The following is a 16,725-nucleotide window of genomic DNA, read 5'->3' as shown; positions in this document are numbered from 1 at the left end:
CAAATGTGTTGTTATCCCTGACTTGATATTTTACATTTTCTTGTGTTTATTTTTTCCTAGAAATCCAAAGGTCTAGTATAGGAATAGCTGTAAAAGGGACATAAGGAATAGGCTTGATGTGACTCTGATAATATATGGTTTCATTTGACTCTGGGAGGAAAAGCTTCAAAGTAGATTCTTGGTTGAATAAATTCGGCTCTAAAATTGTCCACACACAAGCTGAGAAATGACTTTTGAATCAGATCCACAAGAAAAACAAACAAAAATAGATATAAGCATTATTTGGTCTAGAATTTATACAAAGTAAATTAAAATTTAAGAAACACATATGAGCAAAGTCAACTTTGTGGTTTTTAACTTTGTAGCTTGGTATCTGTTCTCTGCTAACATAATGAACTGTTGTTTTGAAATTGCTGTTTTCCAACTTCAGAGAATCAATACATCTTTCTTCCAGGAAGGTAATTTAGATAGAATTTTATCCAGTGTAGGGAATGTGTGTAGAGGCAGTTGCTTAAAACTAAAGATGTATATTTGTATTTCATGTGCAGAGAACTTGCTATTGGCAGCAGACAATGCAGTTCGTTTCTCTGATTATACTCCTCATCCACCACATGTATCCAGTCGGATTTCACTCCTGTCAGCTCATGCTGTTGCATTTATATTTGATTTTCCATACTTTTTGCTATATATGGTTCACAGTATTTTTTCAAAGGGAAAGTTGTAGATACCAAAAAAGGAGTGAGAAAGTCAAGATACGTGGTATTTTGGCAGCAAATTATAATTAACTTTATAGTCTGCATTTTTTTTTCAGATCTCCTAATTTATATCCCAACGTTTTCAACATTTTCTGCCTATTTTGAACATTTGTAAACATTCTGAGAACACTTTTAATCCGCTGTTCATCTACTTCATTCTTATTGGCAAAGTAAGAGATAATTTTGAATAAAAAGAGTATTTTCATGAGAATGTCAGCTTGGACAGAGTAAGTTGTATGTTGGTTTGTAATTAGACGAGACTATTTAGAATGCCAGTCTCAGTTTGGAAAATCACAGGCCCATTAAGGAAAACAGTGTATGTAACTGTGAAGTGTGTGTGTTAGAAGTGTTAGAACAAATATACTGTGAGCTTCTTTGGGGTTTTTGTTTGAAACAGGTAGGTGTTTTAATTTTGAAGTTATAAAAGATTGCTTACTTATCAATGTTTGCAGATCGTATATCACTTTGGTGGAGGATATAGTATTGAGGCTAAGGATATTTGTTCCATATAAAATATAACATTTAGACCATTTCTGTAATGATCATTCTTACTCTCTATTGGAAAAAATCCAGGATTTCTATCCCTATGAAATCTCTTATGCTCATGTTTTGTATACTACATAGTTGATAGAAAAAGAGCAGATTTGTATAAATACCTTTTTAAATAGCAAAAATGCTAAAAATAGAAAATGTAACTGTCATTCATTTTATTTCATGAATTTATTTTCTTTTTGAATTTTTTTCTTCCTTTTTGTTCACAAAACAGGATCATTTTGGAATTCAGCTTCCTTTGATACTGAGGCTTCATATCTTCATTTTCCTACTTTCCACGGAGAACTTAGCGCAGATGTGTCTTTCTTTTTTAAGACAACAGCTTCATCTGGGGTATTCTTAGAGAACTTGGGGATTACTGATTTTATACGGATAGAGCTTCGCTGTAAGTCTCCTTTTCCAGAGAAGTGTATGAGATTCTATCGTTTAGTAGTAAATCTTTTAACTAATTTTTAAACTACTCGTGTGTCTACTTTATCATCTGATTCTTTTCATTGCATCCCTTTGAAAGACTCAATATTAACTTATCCTTTTTGTAAGAAAATAATTTGATACTTAACATGTGATAATTTGGAAAAATAATTGGTAGTTTCTTGTACCAATTTAAAAGCAGTTTTAATTTCAGTTAATTAAAACTAAAAAGCAATTTCTTCGTTAATTACGAATTACTTAACCACTCATTTTGATATACTTCTAAGCTGCTATTATGTTAGTATCAAATGTGTATAGCATGCCTTAAAAATTATATAAAGTTTGAATCACTATAACAATTATTTTTAGTTACAATGCCAGTTGCTATTTAGTTTCCTTGCCTTGGATAAATAGCTTTACTTTTTAGCAATAGGAAAAATTAGCTCTGAGGACTATCTTAGAATACCGTTGTGTTTTTTTTTTTTTTCTAAAAATGTGAATGTATTTAACTGTCTCATTTCACATCAGAAGACCTAGTTCTGTGTTAGTATCATGAGTTTCAAGCAGTAGCATTCAAACCATGCTATGTTTATTATCTTTCTATTCAGTGATTGTTATGCTGTGGTGCTGTTCCTAAGTATATTGGAGACTTGGCACTCCACCACAGGAACTCACTAGAACAATCTTTATGTGTAATATTTCCAGCTCCAACAGTGGTGACTTTTTCATTTGATGTGGGGAATGGGCCTTTTGAAATCTCAGTGCAGTCACCCACCCACTTCAACGACAACCAGTGGCACCACGTGAGGATTGAAAGGAACATGAAGGAGGCCTCCCTTCAAGTGGACCAGCTGACACGGAAGACACAGCCCGCCCCTGCTGATGGGCATGTCCTCTTACAGCTCAACAGTCAGCTCTTTGTGGGTAAGTTCTCTTTTTAAGCGATCATTTAATTGTATGATATATGTTCAGAAATGGCCCAAGATAAAAATAATACCAACTATGAAAACGAGGGTAATAACAACAAGCAACAGTAGGAAATCACCATTGATTCAGAAACTGTGTCCAAACTGGGCCAAGTGCTTCATTTCTTCCTCACAACCAGCCCGTGAAATGGGTATCATCCATATTTTACAGATGAGATAGCTGAGCTTCCAGGGTTGACTTGCCTACAAAAACTCATCTCATAAATGAGATTCAGATTTGTGTTTAATCCCTATTTGCATACCTGCTTTTTTTGTTTTTTGTTTTTTTTTTTGAGATAGAGTCTCGCTCTCTGCCCCAGGTTGAAGTACAATGGTGCGATCTTGGCTCACTGCAACCTCCACCCCCAGAGTTCTAGCGATTCTCCTACCTCAGCCTCCCGAGTAGCTGGTATTACAGGCACCTGCCGCCACGTTCAGTTAATTTTTTTGTATTTTTAGTAGAAATGGGGTTTTGCCATGTTGGCCAGGCTAGTCTTGAACTCCTGACCTCACGTGATTCACCCACCTTGGCCTCCCAAAGTACTAGGATGACAGGTGTCAGCCACCACGCACCCAGCCTTACCTGCATTCTTAATATTACAGGTTACATGATGGGTTTCAGCTTAGATATTTTTTATATTAGTGTTTTATTATGATACCAGGAATGTTTATTCTGTTCTCAGAATTGTTGAGGAAACCTTATCTGATGAGGAAATCATCCAGCTGATGCCAAACAATGGACACTCTCCCTGCCGCCCCTCCACCCCCACCAGTCACCACATTGAAAACAGGCCAATAGCAACAAAACAAAACAAAACAAAACAACAACAAAAAACCAGATACCCAGTGTGTATAGAATTCATGTTTGACAGTTTCACCAGTTCCTCTGCTATTTTCCCTCATTTTGCCCTTTTTTTTTCCTGATATTTTCTGGTCACCTACTTAATATTTATGTCAGAATGTTGTTCCTTTATTTCCTAAATCCATTCATGTGGCATTTATAGATTTGATAGTGGCATCCTCTGGATGTGTTTGTTTTACTTTGAATCTTTGCTAATTAGTAGAAATTATGGACCCTGCATTATCTCTTACTTGATCACTTCTCATATATTTTAACATAAATGGGGACATAAAACACTATAAAGCAGAATAAATGATAAATTATTAGAAATTGTACTTAAAGGACAAGCTTGATGTAATCCTAACACTTTTGGAGACAAAGGTAGGAGGATTGCTTGGGGCCAGGAGTTTGAGACCAATCTGGGAAACACAGCAAGATCCATCTCTACAATAAGTAAAAAAATTTAAAAAATGGTGGCACTCACCTGTAATCCCAGCATTCGAGAAGCTGAGGTGGGAGGATGGTTGAACCCAGTAATTGGAGGCTGTTGTGAACTATGATCACGCCACTGAACTCCATCCTGGGTGACAGAGGGAGTCCCTGTCTCAACAACAATAACAAAGAAATTATGAACCTGGGAGGCGGAGCTTGCAGTGAGCTGAGATCTGGCCACTGCACTCCAGCCTGGGCCACAGAGCGAGACTCTGTCTCAAAAAAAAAAAAGAATTCTCAAGAGTTGCACTTTTGAAGAAAATTGATCAGATCCCCATTACACCTTTTATTTCTTAAGAGTCTGATGTTATTAACCTTCTCTCACTGGAAAGGATGAAGCATATTTGCAACATATTTGAGGAAGACATGTTTCCAATATATTTGTGTACTTACTATTTTGATACTTTATTATTTCCTTTAGTCAAATATTTAATGAATAGCTTCTATGAGTAAGACACTATAATAGACAATCTAATCATGATCTTGTGACCGCTTAACTGACTGACTTAACGGTATGAAAATAATAAAGAATGTATGAGAAGAAATATATAACTTTTAATAACATGCTAGAAGCTCAGTCAGGAAATTGACAAAGCTATTTCTTGAATTACAAAAAATGAGAGATGGCCACAACAAAAGGTATGGCAATTTAAAATCTGTCAGTAGCTTGGAAATAGCCTTACTATTCTTGGAAATTGAGAGGCTGAAATAGTCCTCAAAATTTTCAGTGAAATATGCTGCAGTTTGCCTGTGGATGACCTTTCATTGTTGGTATGAATTTCAGCTTCATGAGATGGAGGCACTATATGTTGTGTCGTGTAGGAATCCTGGCGTTAACTTGATTTCAGACAGTCATAATGAAGCACTGGTATGTCATCACAAAACGGCTTTACAACAGACTTGAGTCTTTAAGCATCGATCGTGCAATATAATTTTAATAAGGATCTAAAAGATTTTGTCTTCATGGAGGCAATTGGTTAGGCCTTTGACCTCACTGTTTGTGTTGAAATGTAAGGATTGGTGTTATTCCAAAGTTTTATAAAAAATAACTCGTGATTATATTTAAGTCAAGTCATTGAAAATAAAAAAGACGAGGCAAAATAAAGATTTGTGAAAAAAGGTGACATATACTGTTAACAACAATCTGTTTATACAGTTTCCTCCTTCCTGCTCACAGATAACTGTGAATAAGTTGCATGATTTAGTGTGGTGATACTAAGGAAAGGGCTTATAAAAAAGAAAAAAAACAAACAAAAACAAAAAAAACGCTTGTAGTCTTGGGTAGAGACAATCATTGGCTGCCAAGACACCACATGAGGGGTTTGTTTTTATCTTCACCTCTACCAGAGTGAACTAGTCTGTTAGGAAAGGGCTTCAATCAAGTTGATAAAACAGTGCTTGCAAGACAAACTATTCATTTATCAATTTACAACATTACTATCACACAAATCAGAATTTAAGAAAAATTGTAGCTGGAGGTATGTTTTTTCCCTGTAGGCAGACTCAATGAAAGACACATTATAATTGAAAAGGTTATACTGAATTAGAGTATGGTGACTGAAAAAATAATTTAAAAAATCAGTAGTAATTAGAGCTAATTTTAAAAAGTACCTACTAGGACCAAAGAGTTCTGTGTTATCCTGAGATTATATTTCAGTGGAAGAGAAGAGACAGGCAATTTAAAAAATCTATCTATCTAGAAAAAAATCTCTCTATATATATATAGAAAAAATATACATAATATATAGAAAAAATATATATGTAACTATATATAGTTTTTATAGTTTATAGTTACATAGTTACATATTTCGGTGGAGAATATATTTCAATGGAAGAGACAAGACACAGTCAATAAAAAAGAACTATTTGTATATATAAAAAAATTTTATATAACTACATATAGTTTTATAGTTTATATGTAGTTATATATAACTATATAACTATATGTGTAGTTATATATGACTATATAACTATGTAACTACATATAAACTATAACTATGTAACTACATATAAACTATAAAACTATATGTGGTTATATAGTTTATATATAAACTATTATATATTATATATAAACTATAATATATAAACTATTATATAATATATAATATAGTGTATATTACATTATATATAAACAATATAAACTAGTTAAACTAGTTAAACTAATTTATAGTTAAGCTAGTTAAACTATATAGTTTATATGTAACTATATATAATTACATATATATTATATAACTATATATAAACTATAACTATAGTTTTTGTATGTAGTTTATACATATATAAAAAATATATAGTTTATATATTTATATATAGTTATACATCACCATATGTATGTATCCATACATGTATGCATGCATGTGTGTGCACATACACATATACATTTTCTGACACTGATAAGTACCATAAAGTAAAAAGGATACCATGGAATCAGGCAGTGATTTGTGCAGGGGACTTCTATTTCAAGTAGGTGGTCAGTGCAGTCTTCCCTGGAGACGTTAGCAGAGTCCTCCTAATTTGAGCAGAGGTCAGATGAAACAGAAGAGCGGACTTTGTGAACATCTGAAGGAGGAGAATTCCAGGCCATGGCTCAAAGTGGTGGGAATAAGCTTTAGGGATTCAAAGAATAAGGAAAAAAACAATGCGGCTGGAAAGAATCAGAGTTAGGGAAAGTATGATGGGAAACAAGACTGAGGTATATATCGGACCTTGTAGGGCCATGGCGAGGACTATGGATTTTACTCTAAGGAGTCAGAAGAGTGACCTAATTTAATTTACATTTTCCAAGCTCTCTCTTACTACCCAGAGGGATACGGATGGAGGAAATGGAGGGCAGGCAGGCTATCACAGTGGTCCCTGTGAGAGATAATGGTGCTGCAGGCTAAGGCAGAGATGTTAAAATTTAGATACACGCAACTTGCTAATGAATTGGTCATTGATGTTAGTGTTTTACTATTTATCTATGATAATACGCTTGGGGATGAAATGCTTCTTTGTAGGTCTTTGGTTTTCTCACATTATTTCCCAGTTTTTGTTTTTGTTTATTTATTTTTGAGACAGAGTCTCACTATGTCACTCAAACTGGAGTGCGGAGGTGTGCTCACTGCTCACTGCATCCTTGATCTCCTGGGCTCAAGGGATCCTCCCACCTCAGCCCCCTGAGTATCTGGCACCACAGGTACATGCCACCACACTTGGCTAATTTTTGTATTTTTTGGAGAAACAAGGTTTTGATATGTTGCCTAGGCTGGTCTCAAACTCCTGGGCTCAAGTGCTCCACCCACCTTAGCCTCCCAAAGTGCTGGGATTACTGGTGTGAGGCACCACACCAGCCTAGCTTTAAATTTCACCTGGAGTTAGCTTTTCTTGTTTTCTCCCTTCATCTTAATTTATAGCAGTGATTAAAGCTGTTTCCTGGCTCCACAATCCAAATTGTATACCATAAGCCATAAGCTTGCCAGGCTGCAAAGAGTCTCTGGCCCTTCTTCACAGGCCAGAGAAAATATTTCACCTTCTTCCTCTCCTTTAATGACACGCACCTGCTCCATAATCGTACGCTTACCAGTAAATTGGGCTTCTTTGCTTATAGATTTTGTTCCAGCACATGTCATATGTAGAAGGACCCTTCTTGCATTTCCTCACATGTTAATCCCCTGAAATATGTTAGGGTTAAGTCTTGTTCTGTTCTCAGAGTTGGTGACTCCATGGGTGACTGGTAATCTCTACTTCAATCCAATATAATTGATTTTCTGGTTACAGTTTTAAAGGGTAATTTAATTTCCCTTACTTGCAAGTTCAAGAATTTAATCTGTGGTTCATCCGTCCATCTTAAAGATAATTATGGCTAATCAGCATTTTCAGTGTGCGTAACGACTATCGTTTGTATCTGGATATGGGGCAAATGAATGAGGTAAATGTGAATCTGAAAAGTAAGTACAGTTTTCAGCATGACTTTATTCTTCTAATAAAAATGTTTTAAATACGGAGACTGATGGTAATAATAATGTTTAAACAAGTTTAGAGATTAAACGTACAACATGAGGACTATAGTTAATAAAATTGTGTGGTATTTGGTATTTGAGATTTTTGTTAAATATAGTAGATTTGTCACAAAAAAGTAACTATGTCAGATTATAGATTTGTTCATTTGCTTTTACTACAGTAACCTTTTTACTACCTCTGTGTTTCCTGTAACATCACGTTGTAAACCTCAAACACTCACAAAAAATTTACTTTAAAAATGAATAAATTACATGGAAACACAATTTTTATAATATAGGACAAGACTGAAAGACTGTTAGTGTTATTCATTCTAAAATAGATGATGTTATTGTTCCAGCATTAAGTAGTTTTGTTAAAAATGCACTTTCCTGTTGGTTAACAAATTTATAGAACCCTACTGTGGAATATTTCAAATAACAAAGTTATTTTAAAAAATAAATATGAAATGTCAGAAATTTCAATAACATGGAAATATATTAATTTGAGATACTGTGTTTAACACTTTACCCGCAAATAAAATGTGTAGCTACTTGGATATATGATACGTTTGATTTAAATTATATTCTCCATCTTACTAACTGGGTCTATATTGATAATATTTATTAGCATTAAATTTTTTGAGATTAATATTTTTAAAAAATTTGAGATGGGTCCCTCTCTCTGTCACCCAGACTGGAGTACAGTGGTGCGATCTTGGCTCACTGCAACCTACACCTCCCAGGCTCAGGTGATTCTCCTGCCTCAGTCTCCAGAGTAGATGAGACCACAGACACATGCCACCATACCAGGCTATTTTTTGTAGAGACACAGTCTCCCTGTGTTGCCCTGGCTGGTCTTGAACTCCTGGGTTCAAGAGATCCACCCGCCTTGGCCTCGCAAAATGCTGGGATTACAGGTGTGAGCCACCATGTCTCTCACCTGCAGATTAGCATTGTTGCTAATCTCTCAGAAGTGGCTGTTGCAATGAGACCACATGAAGGAATCCAATGTATTTTCTCTATTGCTTCTTCACCCTCTCTTCTAAAGGCCAGTCATAAAGTATGTTCACATCTCAGAGGGAAACTCTGAGGAAAGATTAATGCTTTAATTTCTGAGAAAAATCAGTAAAAATAAATAGAAAGCATTTTGAAAAAATGTGATGCAGTTGGGCAGCAGTTATATATGACAATTGAAATAGGAATAAGGAAATGATAAATGGAGTTTCAGAGATGCAGCTAGCGTTAGCCTACACCCGAGCAATACAAACCAGAAGGCTTTTGAGCAATCCCTGATGTTTCAAATATTAGAAAAATTAGCTTCAACTAATCTAAACTGTAGGATGTCATGCAAAGTAAAGGAAGAATAAAATAATGCACAAAACCCTTGTATGACTAAGTGATAAGAATTAACATCAGTGTAACAAGACAGATTAGACATAATGAGCACCAAAGCAATGAACATCGCCTCCTCTCCTCCAGATGATTCCAGCCAGCACATCACATTGCTTTTTTATAATAAAATGGATTCGCCTTCTGTTTGTAGCCTGTCTTTCTCCATTTTTGTTCTTAGTTGTGACATTGGGTCTTTACTATCCTTTTCATGTTCTTTCACTTTGTCCCTTGTGTGTGTGTGTGTGTGTGTGTGTGATTTATGCCTATCTTAAGTAGTCCTATTCAGAACTGCCTCTTATTGTCTTTTAAAAAATCAGTGTATTGAACACGTGCCCTTGACTTGCTAACACTGAGGACTTAGCATCCGGTCACCGCTGTTATCGTAAACTCACAAATGTTCTCCAACCATAGAAATGATGGAGAGAAAAGAATCAATCATTTTAAAAGCTGAAATGTGACAGTGGTCATTTTCTATTTTGGTTTGTAAACTCAGCATTTTCGTAGAAGCTTCTTAAATTAGCCTTGAATTGATTTTCATGCAACCAGCTCTGCAATTTTTGTTTTCAGTCTCAATTCTTTTACTGACAGGTTTTTAGACAGGGCAAACTTTATCTCAGTACTTTGTGACTCTCACCTGGAGGAGAAGTAAGGACCCCTGACATAGTCAGAAGTAATTTGCTTTGCATTTGAATTGCATCGAATCTATACATATTTATTGACTGTTTAGAGTGAACAATTGCTAAAAACCACATGCAAAGGTTAATGTTGAAGTCTAAACATATTGAAGCTCTGAGACCGTAGTGATCAGTCTCAGCTGTGTGTGTGTGTGTATTTGTGTAAACATATGTGTGTATTTCTGTGATTTCACCTGAGAGTGAAATTTCTAGGTCACAGCATATGCATAGGCTAAGCACAGGAAATAGTGCCGTATCTCTATTCACCATTGGATAACTTCCTTTATAAAGTGGCTGTTCAGATCTGTTGCCCATTTTCTACGAGATTGTCTTCTTTTTTTAAAAAAAAAAATTTCATAAGAATTCTTTATATATTTCAGATGAATCCTTTTCATATAAATTTATTATGAGATCTTCAACCTCTCTGTGAGTTGATTGTGCTTTCATATTGTTAATAGTGTCTTTGAATGGACAGAAGTTATTAATTATAATATATTCCAGCTTTTTTAGTTTTGGTTTTTGATACGCTAAAATATAGTTATGGGAAGAGAATATCAAGCAGCCTTAGGTTTGAATTCAGTACAATAAAGGTCACATTTCTCTTTAATATAATCAAATCATTTATCTTAATTATTCACTTCTCCCCTCCTTGAGACATCTTTTTCATGATTAGCCTAAGAAGTCCCCAGTGTACTTTTCTATGTCCAGTAGTAAATCTTAGTGATCATTGACTGAGGTCAGAATTCAGATGGGATATTTGAGGACAAGAGAGTGTGATTATTCATCAATGAACAACAGTTTATTTCTTTAAAATAGGCTTTAGCATGGTCAAACTAGAGAGTTGCTCTGGCTTCAACATGTGAGAAGTCTAAATATAATCATTCTTTCTGCTCCTTCTATGACTGGGGCACATTTTCACCAGTGACTTTGGTTCAGGGAAAAGTGACTGAATTTTCTGCCCATGACACTATTGCTAACAACAGCTGCCTCTTTGAACCACGATAGTTCTTTGAACCCGAGGGAGAATAGTCCTCTTCCTCCCCTCCATTCCAGGACTTTGCTTAATGAAGAACATTGCATGACAGACTTAGAGCTAGGCCTCCAGATTCCCTAATTCTGCAAGGCAAAGTTTTCCACCAGGATGCGGACAGGGCTCACGGTCCAATGCTTGACATATAGAAGACGACTTTCTCCCTTCAATCTCCTGACTTGGTCATGGGACCAGCCTGCATGCCCTGTCACTTTTCTGCCCCAAGTTAATTTGTGGTTGGGCTTTGCCAGTTTTTCTTTGCCATAGTGTCAAGGTCAGGGACACTATGTACTCTGCCAGGCAAATTTCTATAGCTTTGAATTTTAAAGAGAAGGTTGAGGATCTTGATTTCTTTATTTCTGTAAGGCCCCTGTGTGAGTTATGCAGTTGTTCCCAATTAATTCTCAATAATATTCAAGCACAGCACATGAATAATTTGCCACTAAAATTTAAAGTGTCATCTCAAAGGTCTTTCTGCTACAAAAGTAGTGGAAAATTGGCATAGGAAAGAACCAGCTTCTACTCCATGACAGTAACATCTGTCACTTATCGTAATTTCCTGAGAATAATAGAGGAAAGGGTCTGGTGCTGGGTCTCTACTCAGCACCCAGACAAATTATTTAGATGCAAGACCTCAATACCATTACATAAGTGGACAGGTTTGGTTAAACTCAATAAACATGGAGAGGTTGGGCATTTGTTTCACAAGATACTCAGTGTTGTGAAGTCCCGAAATTCATTATATCTGATATAGCATGGCAGGTAAATTGATAGAAAATTAATTGGAGGACAGTTCCAAACGTAATAGCTCAGTGGAAACATCCAGAATCAATTAACCAAACTGCAACTCATTTTAATTGGACACACTCTAACCCTGAAAAGGCACTGGAATCTTTAATTAAGCTTTCAAGCCCAATCCTATTTACATTAGCCTGGTTTTTCAGAATAGTTACATCTGAAAACAAAGTTATTAACTTGAAACCTAACAGTAAAGGAAAAATTCTAAATACATGTGTGACACAACAGTTTGTGTCTAATTAGATGTTGTTTTCTGGTCATTTAAAATGTAGCTTAAAACTATATGGTTAGGTAAATAACTTAAAAAGTACAGAATTAAGATATCCTGTTTATAAAGTTGCATACTGATTTCCTTCTCACTCTTACAAGTATTATCTAAGCATATATTTCACATGTGTTTACATTTATCTTCTTCTGCTACTCACCCCACACTCTGACTTTCTTCTTTACTGCGTATTTATTTTTATTATGTTGTGGTAATCTTGTGTTTCCCCATCTAAATTTGTTACTAGCGCTTTTTGTCAGCAAGATTGATTTCATATAGTTTTATACCTTCAGTGCCCAGAAAGAGCTGCTAGATAAAGCTTGGAGAGCTGAAGTGCCGTTCAATCCAAAGATGATCTGAGGCATACAAGAAAATGGAAAAGTCCTCTTCTTTTACCAGAGAGGGGAGTGAAGTGCAAAGAAAATTCCTTGGAATGAAAGGCTATGTGTGGGTCTGAATCCTACCTCTGCCTCTAACTAAATGTGTTTATTCTAATATTTCCTCAGATGGACCTGTGGACCGATCTTTGAAATTCTCTATGCCCCTAGTTTCCCATCATCCAAAACAAACTAAACACGAAAAATTCAGTTAGAACAACTGGAAATGGACTTTAGTCAGTCATTGGACCCCAAGTTATTTAGTTGTGTTGTTACTGGCAGAATAAGATAAGCCCCTGAGTTAGGGAGACTGTGCGTGTCTCAGAGCAGCACATGTATAACGATGTGATTTAATGTTACTGTATACCATTGACTATATACCATGATTTAATGTGGGATAATACAAAGTAAATTAAATATACCAGGAATATACCTTTAATTCAGAGTTCACAGAATGTGGCCCCCTGCAAAAAGTTCCTGTACCAATACGAAAACCAGATGTGAGCTGGACCTTACCCAGGGAAGAAATATCCAACAAGGATGCCAAAAGAATCTTGGCCAAAGACTTTGGACCCTAGGAGCTCACTGAGTTGAGTCAACAGAGTGGAAGAATAGAGAGGTGTGAAGATAAAGGCGTAGCAGCTCTGATATGGAAGAAAAAGAAAAATCCTGAGCATAAGGCAGAAGAGAGACTTCAAGAATGGCGGGGTCCTCAAAAAACTGCATATAGAACCACCATGGGATCCAGCAATCTCACTAATGGGCATTTATTGAAAGAAAAGAAAATCAGTTTATTGAAAAGACAGCTGCACCCCTAAGTTTATTGTAACACTATTGACAATAGCCAAGATGTGGAATCAACCCAGGTGTCCAATAACAAATGAATGGATAAAAAAGTGATGTATATATGTAATGGAATACAGTTCAGGCATAAATAGAATGAAATCCTGTCACTCAGAGCAACATGGATGGAACCGAAGTGCATTATGTTAAGTAAAATAAACCGGGAACAGAAAGTTAAACACAGCATGATCTCACTCGTATAAGGAATGTAAGGAAAAGGTGATCTTGTAGAAGTCAAAAGTAGAACAGAGGATACTAGAAGATGGGGAGGGTACAGGGAAGGGGTACAGAGTTTTGTTAAAGGATATACTATCACCGCTAGATAGGAGGAGAAAGTTCTAGTGTTGTATGCCGCTGTAGGATGACTATAATTTACAATAATATGTAGTCTCAAATAGGAAGATACTGAATGTTCCTAACACTAAAAAATGATAAATGTTTGAGATGATGGAGATGCTAACTACTCTGATCTGATCACTACATATTATGTATATCATAACATCACTACATACCTCATAAATATGAACAATTAGTGTGTGTCTATTAATTTTTAAAACAGAACAACAAAAAGGAATAAACAACTCAATTGGGCACCCATATTAAAAACCTAAAAAAAATGGCAGAAGTAAATGTAAATGTAGGAGGAATTAAACAAGAAGATTTCCAGGCATTCTGAAACTCTGTGATGAAATTAACACCATCTCTACCATGCTCACTTATGACAATGGCAATATGTTTACACTCTCTAGATTTATAAATAGATTTATAAATAGAACGGCTAACACCCTTAAGACCTTGGCATCCTTCATGGAGGAGAAACAAATTATGTAAATGGAAACATTTTGAATAAACATTTAAATACAGCAATTTGGATATAGTTATAGCTATGAATCTGAATTCTGAATAGTGTTAGTGTCCATAAGTCCAGAATTCTCAGGAATTCTTTGAGGTTCCTTTCCATAGTCTTTCATTATTTGCAAATATATAATTAGTTTATTAGAAATGTTCACTAAATTCAGGCCTCGTTCTCAGTCTCAGAGACCCAAGCATCTCTGTGGGGCAAAAGGGGCCCCCTCCTTACCCTTGAAGCACTATGCCCACATCTCCCACTTCGATGTATAATGTGGTTTAACAAATGAATGAAGGAATGGATTTAATAGTTACAACACAAATTATTTGTCTACCACTGTTCTTTGTGCTGGATATACAGTAGCAATCGAAGTAGCCCTTGTTGAATGAAGGCTAGGTTAAGGAGCTACCTAAATGATTTGGAAGGAACAAAGTGAACGTGTTTTAGGCAATGAGAATTTATATGTAAAGAGTACATACAAGGTCTTGGTGATGAGACAGCATCATTTATCCAAAGATGGAGCTTCTTTTTAGAGGCCTCACAACCGTCTAATTGCCTCTCAATAGAATTGCCAGGTTATTTAGATTAGGGTACTATTTTCCCGCTTCAAGTTCTGAGTATTAACTTGGAGTGTTCCTGGACACAAATTTATGTATGAGTCTACCCAGGGCTTACACTCCTATCAGGACAGTGCTAATAAAATGATGGTCTAGTGATCATCTGAATTAGAATCTCCTGCAAGCCTTGTTAACTCTTGAGATTCACAACCCTACTTTTGGACCACAGAACCAGTATTTCTTGGAGCAAGCTACTGAGTCAATTTATTAGAAGCTCTCCATGTGATTATGTGTTACTCATATTTCTTAAAGTTTGAGAATCTCTACCTTAGAATAATAGGGTCTGATTCCAACCAAACATTGTAGACCTCTTCAAGGGTGACTTGATAAGTACATATGGTTATATATTCAATGAATGTTATATCACTTGTTTCTGTATCGATCCCCTTTTGCAATTTTGTTAAGAATCTTTCCAAGCATAAAACACTGAACACTAGACTAACCTTTAGAAAAACAATCACTGCGAAATATGTCAGACAAAAACAAATAATCTGACATTCAATTACCATTTTTTCAATGAATGGATAACAACCAAAGGACCATATCAATGCACCATCAGAAGATCTCAAGGATTCCTTCGTAATTCTCACAAAGTTAAAACTCTACCAGAATTACGATCGGGTTTAAATATGAAGGACAAACCACACTTACCCAGCAATATATACTTATTAAAATTCCCAGAAAGTAGTTTCTACATTAAAATAGCGATACATGTCACTGTTATTTTGAATGAGAGTAGTGTATAACCTTTATTTTATTCCTCAATTTAAAGATCAATAAATATTTTTTAGAAAAAAATATGTAACATAGTCAACTTTAAAATAAATTGAATTAAAGCTGTGTCTTTCTTGGAGTCTATATTTGGCCATGAATTGTGTTTCCAAAATTATATTTGCTCATCCATTTTTTTGCTGTTCTCTATAAGGCCTCAGTTTTATTTGGTCTTTAAATGCTGAATAAAACACCTAGGAACATGTTTCCATTTGCAGTATTTCCCTTTTAGGTGGAACGGCCACCAGACAAAGAGGCTTTCTGGGCTGCATTCGGTCTCTGCAGTTGAATGGGATGACCCTGGATTTGGAAGAAAGAGCCCAGGTGACTCCAGAAGTGCAGCCAGGTTGTAGGGGACATTGCAGCAGCTATGGGAAGTTATGCCGCAATGGAGGGAAATGCAGAGAAAGACCCATTGGGTTCTTTTGTGACTGCACTTTCTCTGCATACACAGGGCCATTCTGCTCAAATGGTAAGTGTGGCATGGAAGACTGTAAGAGGAAAAATTATTCAATGTGAATTAAATGTCTGCCAGTTCTTTTCTTTCCAGCTATTTGAAACACACAAAAAATCAATTTGAGTTTCTTCGGCAAAGAATCTATTGAATGTAAAGAATAGATACAAGATCCTGGTGATAAGACAGCATCATATATTCAAAGTTGGAGCCCATCATATTTCATTACTTAAATGTTTGACTCAAACTAGTCTTTGTTGATGATAAATCCATTGATAGTCTCTTTTATGTATTTTGAAGTGTTAGTTGCTCAATCTGCTTTTTTATACCTAACATTGATTCTCTTAAATAATATGGTTGTCAACACCCTGCCCCATGGTGCTGTTCTTTATTTTAAAATCATTTAAAGCATTACTTTTGTTTTGTTTTTTTTTGAGACAGAGTCTCACTCTGTCACTCTGTCACCCAGCCTGGAGTGCAGTGGCACCAGCTCAGCTCACCGCAACCTCCACCTCCCAGGTTCCAGCGATTCTTCTGCCTCAGCCTCCCGAGTAGCTGGGATTACAGGAGCCCATAACTATGCCTGGCGAATTTTTGTATTTTTAGTAGAGATAGGGTTTCACCATGTTGCCCAGGCTGGTTTCAAATTCCTGACCTCAAG

General features: G+C 35.8%; 1 protein-coding gene across 2 annotated transcripts in view; it reads left to right on the top strand.

The window, feature by feature from the left end:
- Positions 1–16,725, top strand: part of CNTNAP4 (contactin associated protein family member 4) — a 281,444-nt gene that overhangs the window by 242,303 nt on the left and 22,416 nt on the right. For both annotated transcript variants that reach the window (XM_031658079.1, XM_031658080.1), the window contains 3 exons: positions 1,522–1,692; positions 2,424–2,642; positions 15,843–16,082. In XM_031658079.1, coding sequence (XP_031513939.1) covers positions 1,522–1,692; positions 2,424–2,642; positions 15,843–16,082 — 630 coding nt within the window. The remainder of the gene's footprint in view (positions 1–1,521; positions 1,693–2,423; positions 2,643–15,842; positions 16,083–16,725) is intronic.

Source organism: Papio anubis, chromosome 18 (assembly GCF_008728515.1).
Source record: "Papio anubis isolate 15944 chromosome 18, Panubis1.0, whole genome shotgun sequence".
In the NCBI taxonomy this organism is placed as follows: domain Eukaryota; kingdom Metazoa; phylum Chordata; class Mammalia; order Primates; family Cercopithecidae; genus Papio; species Papio anubis.
This window is presented reverse-complemented; position numbering and strand designations above follow the sequence as displayed.